Genomic DNA, 6,378 nt, shown 5'->3' with positions numbered 1-6,378 from the left:
GTAAAACACTGGGTGCCTTTAAATCTCAATTTAAAACCCACCTGTTTAGAGTTGCTTATGACTAAATTAGGGTTAGAGTGCAGGTTTTTGATGTTTGTTTCTTTCTTACTGTTTATTCAATGTCACATGCTGTTTTTATTTTGTTTTTTAATTATGTAAAGCACCTTGAAATGCCTTGCTGCTGAAATGTGCTATACAAATAAAATTTGATTGATTGAAATTTGAACAAGAGAGGAGCCTGAGAACTGAAAGCTCGGCCTCCTGTTCTACTTTTAGAAACTCTAGGAACCACAAGTAAACCTGCAGTCTGAGAGGGAAGTGCTCTGTTAGGGAAATATGTAACAATAAGATCTTTAATATAAGATGGAGCTTGGTTGTTGGGAGTTTTGTATGTTAGAAGGAAGATTTTAAATTATATTCTGAATTTGACAGAAAGCCAATGGAGAGAAGCTAAAACAGGAGAAATATGATCTCTCCTCAGAACTCTCATTAGAACTCTGGCAGTAGCATTTTGGATCAACTGAAGACTTTTTAGTTTTTTGAACACCCAGATAATAAATAATTACAATAGTCCAGCCTAGAAGTTATAAATGCATGGACCAGGTTTTTTCCATCATTTTGGGACATGATGTTAAGATGCATGGCAAACCCATAAAAAAATGTAAAAAATTAAACAGATTTATTTAAATAACAAAACAAAAGGCTGATGTGGAAAAAAAAATACTGAGGCATGGATGACAAACAGAAGACTGAAAGGAATGAACCAGCAAGGAATGAAATAAAAGAGACCGGGTTTAAAGAACTGAGGCTGAGTGGAAAATGAGTTGCAGCTGGGAGATGACGATGAACAGGTGAGGTGGGCGTGGCAGGCAGACCGGAGAATTACATAGCTGAGGGCAGGTGAAACGTGACACAGGAAACACATGAGATAACCAGAACACCACAGTGACAAGAGTTACAGAAGACAAAACTACACAAGAACTTAACTGAATGCAGAATAAACAAGAAATAAAACAGAATTACAAAACAAGGAGCCAAATATAAAATAAACTCAAAAATACTCAAACCCCTGACACAAGATGTTTCTAATTTTAGTGATATTACGTGGGTGGAGGAACGCAGTCTAAGGTAACATTCTTTTAAGTATAGGAGTTTATGTGAAGGTTTAAAAGAGTCTTTAGATTTGGGGAAATAGCTTATAAATGATCAGATTAATAAAATTAGGTCTAAAAACAAATTAGGAGGGTGACTGGTACATGATGAGAAGGATTTCTTATGTTGTTCACCTAAAAATACTTGCACAATCAGTTGATCTGTCCAAGTTGCTGAAGCATCTCAGTTTCTGCTGCTAAATGAGTGCTGTGCCTCCTGTAGTGAACTTGGAGGTGCTTATGTCCAGTGCCAGCAAAACGGTGTGTGCAATGTGGGAAACAGGGCATAGCTCTTGTGTGCAACATCACTAAAACAAAGTATAAATCTGTACAAAAACAATGTTATGGGACACATAACACATACAAATTTTCTAGATACTCCTGCTGTCATCTGTTTGAAGTAAATTTGCTTTTTGGGGGGTTTATGCATTCTCAAATATTATTAAATTTAAATTGTCAAAAAGCCAATGTCCATTTTTTGATAACCAAGCCACCCCAGTGTGTGCAGAACCCACACTTTGCATCCGCTGCCACAATACTCCCCACACTTCACCCAGAACCCCAATACACCATCACCACAACAATAAACCATCATAACCTTGAGTTAAATAGTTATAGTTTTGTACAGACTTGAAACCATCATAAACCACATTATCTCTCTGACAATAATGGGAGCCCTCTACATTCTTTATACACACCTACAGACCATACTAAGGTTTGCCAGAGACCATCCATGCACTGGCAGAATTTATTTTTATGTTGTACCATATATATATATATATATATATATATATATATATATATATATATATATATAAATTCCCATCTCACCCTCCGCGGGTGGTCTCTTTTTTATCCTCTGAGCTCGGGTCCTCTACCAGAGGCCTGGGAGCTTGAGGGTTCTGCGCAGTATCTTGGCTGTGCCTAGAACTGCACAATTATATATATATATATATATATATTAGACTTCTGACAGGAACCTGGAAGCAGAAGTTAAAACAGGATCAGCTTCTCTGTTGGCTGGTTCAAGCACAGGTTTTAAGTCCTGCCCCTTCCATGTAAAATGAATGGGAGATTGCTGTTGAAAAAAAAAAAATACACCTTAGATCTTTTTTCTTTCCAGTTGGTGACTCTTGTTGATTCATGCACAGTAGTTCTTACTTTGCTCCTGTTGTTCAAATATTCATTTTTCTAACCTGTTTAGCTGAAATTAATTATTTCATGCTTAAAAGAATAGTCATGGGACACCCTGATTGTATGTGGGGGAGTAGACCCCACCTTTTCAGTGTGCAGATTCTGGTTCCAAAAATACAACATGGCAGCTTCTGTAAACCAGGATCTTGTGGCTTCAGTTCTCAACAACAAGAGAAGGAGGGAACATACATACAGTTTGTCTACAGCTGTAGCAGTCCTCATACACATCAGAAGACCTCAGTAAAATTCAGGACAGGCCATCCATGTTCTGGCACATTTTCATGATGCAGCACAGTCTTTCCTTGGTGTGAAGGGGGCTAAACCAAAACAAGACACAAGTAATGTTACATATGCTATTGTGAAAAGAGTTTTACTACTAAAAAATATCACTCTTGTTGTGTTGAGTTGTTTCTCAGTTCAACATTTATTTCCCACTTGCTTTCTTTTTTTTACTTAATAGAGGGTTAGTGCTTCTTTGCTTGGCTCTGAATGCTAAAGTGACCTTTTGTCTTTTACTCATCCATTTGTTACTATTAATAATTGTGAACTTTAGTTGGACTGATTGCATGTTTTATCAGTTAGTTCATAATTTATCAAATATATTTATCATTTGGCTATTTTCTTTCATCCACCCATTGCATCCCATAATACCTCAAACTGTCCCATCCAATGTTTTGTCCATCAATCATCCATCTAATGATCTATTCATGCCTAAAACTATCCACCCATCTATGGCTTTTTGCTCCAGTGGTTTAGTTGAATTTCCCCTCCCCCCAGTTTCCCCCTTCTCTTTCTTCAGTGCCTCAACGGCAGAACACCATGGCACAGCGATGGGAGGCCACCTTGTTAGCCAATCAGAAGGAGGAGTAAGAAACAGTAAAGCTCAACTATCAGTCCTTTTAAAGCCACAATTTGCTGCCACATCTTTTTTGTCTTCACCGTGTCCAGGAAAATCAGGTGGTCTTTTCTCCTAGCAGCCAATGTCTATTTTAATATTTGTCAAAGCTATATGTTTGAAGCCAAGATGAAGGAAATGTCTGTTTTCTACTAGATGCCACGTGATAAGAGGAGTGAAAAGCTTTAAATAAGCTTTGTTTTAAAGGTTACAGTAAATTAACTGCTTTGGGCTTCTATAATGTCTGGGTGACTTGTTTCAAAGTCAGGCATGATGTCTGAAACACTTTGGAACTCTAATGCCAGATTTTCTTCTGATTTAAAACTCCTCTAGATCTACAAACTCTCCGAGATGTGTTTCATTATAAAATGTGTTTATTTGGATTACTATTATTAACTTTAGTTCTCGTACAACATGTAAATATTAGTGTAATTATGTCACAGTCTGTAGTATTCCTACTTTTATTAATTACACATTGATTTAGAGGTGGTGGATGGTTTGTGTACAACTGTTTGTTGGTATTCATAGCTTTTTATGAACCTGACTTGCTGTAATGCAGTGATTTTCAAACATTTCCCAGAAGCCCCATTTTGATTTTGATTTTTGTTTTGTATACATGTTACAATATTACGTATTCAATCTGCTGCTTTTAAAGTAATGGCTATGCAGGGGTTAAAACATACATGCAAAACCTAGTATGTGATGTACATTATAAATGACAGTTATTGTATTTGAAAAGTAAGACTTTGAAAATCATTGCCTAAGTTAAACATGCTTTGAGCCACTGAAGAGTTCGGACAGCCCAGGTTTCCTACTTGTTTATGTTGTCTCAGTGGGGGTAGCTTACAAAAACTTAGACAAACAGAGGTCCACATTTAGGTCAGGACTTTTTATTTAGATTTTTGAGGCAATTGTTAACTTTTTTAAAAGTATATTTGAATCTCAAGGTTACATGGTTTGTACAATAATGTTACCCAAATACACTACACTACACCTGAAATTAACAATCATGTCATTAAAGCATCTATCCAATCCTTTTCTATACCTCAATCCTGTTCAGAATCTTGGAAAGTTGAGTCTGTCTCCAGCAGTAATTGTGTGAGAGGTGGGGTACATCCTGAACAGGTCACCACTCCAACACAGGAACACAGAGGGACAAAATAATCATTCATACTCTCATTCACATCAATTTAAAACCTGAAGAAAACCCACAGATGCACAGAGAGAATATGTAAACTTCACACAGATCCTTAAGTTAAGCAACAGCTCTAACTAACTGCACCATCATGTAGCCTTTTGACAAAACAATTGTGCTCAAGTAATATTAGGTTTAGTTAGAATACCACATAAGATGACAGTCAAATAAAATCATGAATGTTCAAAATAATTTCAAACCAAAGGGTCGTCTTTGTATAACTTATCCCATCCATTCAGGCTGGGAAAACTGCCCTATTAAAAAGGTTTGAACAAAAAAGGAAAAATGGATATTAAAAAAAAAATAGTCGCTAGTGAGGACAAAAGTAAATCAAGGTAACCAATTTCCGGTCAAATAAGCCTCGTGAGAAACAAATTAGTTAGGGTGAAAGTTTTTTTTTTTTATTGAACAATTCACCCATTCACATGTCTCTGATTGTTACAGAAGTCTTTTAAATTTGAAAGTGTTTGACCATAAAATGTGATGTAATGAAGTCCAGAGAATAGTTTTTCTTGGATTGAAGCAGCTGAGTCAAACTCTGCAAAGTGAGCACTTGTATACCAACCACAAAGTCCACTGAAGATTTGTACAGAATTTTATCTCAGATATTTATTCCAGAAGAAGAGATTAGTTTTATTTATTTTTTTAAGCATATATTTCTGAACTAAGTAATGTTTTTATTCGTAAAAGAATTGCATGCTGTGCTAACACTGACTTTTTGACTAACTTTTGAGATGATTTTAATGTGTGGTGTGTACACATGTTCATCAGTTAGACTGGATTCTGCACTCAAACTCTAAAATAAGTTTAACTCCTTTGTTTACATCATGTGTGGAATGAGGAGACTAAATAAAATTAATTACCAGTGTGGGTTTAGCATCACAAAGCTTTGGGATTTTACAGAACGTTCAACAGAGAATCAAGCTGCTTTGTTCAGCCTGTGTCAGTATCCGTGCATGTTCAGGAAATTGGATTTTTCCTTTTAGAAACTAGTATTAAAAAAACAAAAAGATTTATTGGAAATAGGAGTCATTTTCCTTTTTATGATCAAAAATGGATGCAAAAAAAAGAACGGGTTTTCTTTTCATTTGTAGACTATTGAAACAATAAAACCAGTAGCAAATAGAAGATACTAAATGACCCATTGTTTTATTTTGTCACACCATAAGTCTTCGGGAAGGAGAAACTAAGATTGATTACCAAAGTCAAATAATCCTGTAAGTGTCAGAGGAAAGGCTCTGTTCAGAGACTATGATTAATAACTATGGAGCCAATAGTACATCATTTGATCCAAACAATCGAAGAATCTGTCTCAGAGCAGACAACATGACTGCAGAAAAACCATAGGATGACCTGAAGTTAGCTTATAAAAGGCTATTTCACAGAGTTGATAGTATCTAGACCAGGGGTGTCCAACCCTGGTCCTCGAGGGCCACTATCCTGCATGTTTTACTTGTTTTCCTGCTCCAACACACCTGATTCAGTGGTTAAATGACTTCTTCATGTTCTGCAGAAGCCTGTTAATCACCCATTGATTCAAATCAGGTGTGTTGGAACAGAGAAACAAGTAAAACATGCAGGATAGTGGCACTCGAGCACCAGGGTTGGAGACCCCAGATCTAGACCATTCAAAATCTAAAATCTTTTCACTCATCATACCTGATCTTTTTTTTTTTTTTTACACTGAACACAAATACACAAAAACACAGTTTGTGATGTGTAAAATCCACATTTTATTTGTAAACACAAAAAAAGAGAATTCTAATACTCTGTTGGCATCTAGAGCATGGGCTAGGTGGATACAATAAAACATAATGCAATAAATGTTTTATAGATCAACCCTGGTCCTATTGTCACTGAAGGCAAAGGTGCAGCAATGATTTTGTCCTTATCTGTCTTTGTGTGTTCATTTGTCTGTAATGTTAGCAAAATATCTCTTGAAT

The 6,378-nt window shown here is 36.1% G+C and overlaps 1 protein-coding gene across 3 annotated transcripts in view; it reads left to right on the top strand.

Annotated features, from left to right (window-relative positions):
* LOC108248242 overlaps window positions 1–5,913 on the top strand; it is a 48,609-nt gene extending 42,696 nt beyond the window's left edge. The window contains exon 7 of one of the 3 annotated variants that reach the window (XM_017436875.3): window positions 3,145–5,913. In XM_017436875.3, coding sequence (XP_017292364.1) covers window positions 3,145–3,195 — 51 coding nt within the window. In that variant the 3' untranslated portion in view covers window positions 3,196–5,913. Of the gene's footprint in view, window positions 1–3,093 lie in introns of all 3 variants that reach the window. The other 2 variants (XM_017436876.3, XM_017436874.3) reach the window with 2 other exon arrangements.
* The last annotated feature ends 465 nt before the right edge of the window (window positions 5,914–6,378 follow it).

Source organism: Kryptolebias marmoratus, linkage group LG20 (genome assembly GCF_001649575.2).
Source record: "Kryptolebias marmoratus isolate JLee-2015 linkage group LG20, ASM164957v2, whole genome shotgun sequence".
Taxonomy (NCBI): Eukaryota; Metazoa; Chordata; class Actinopteri; order Cyprinodontiformes; family Rivulidae; genus Kryptolebias; species Kryptolebias marmoratus.
The sequence above is the reverse complement of the archived record's forward strand: the minus strand, read 5'-3'. Positions and strand labels throughout refer to the sequence as shown.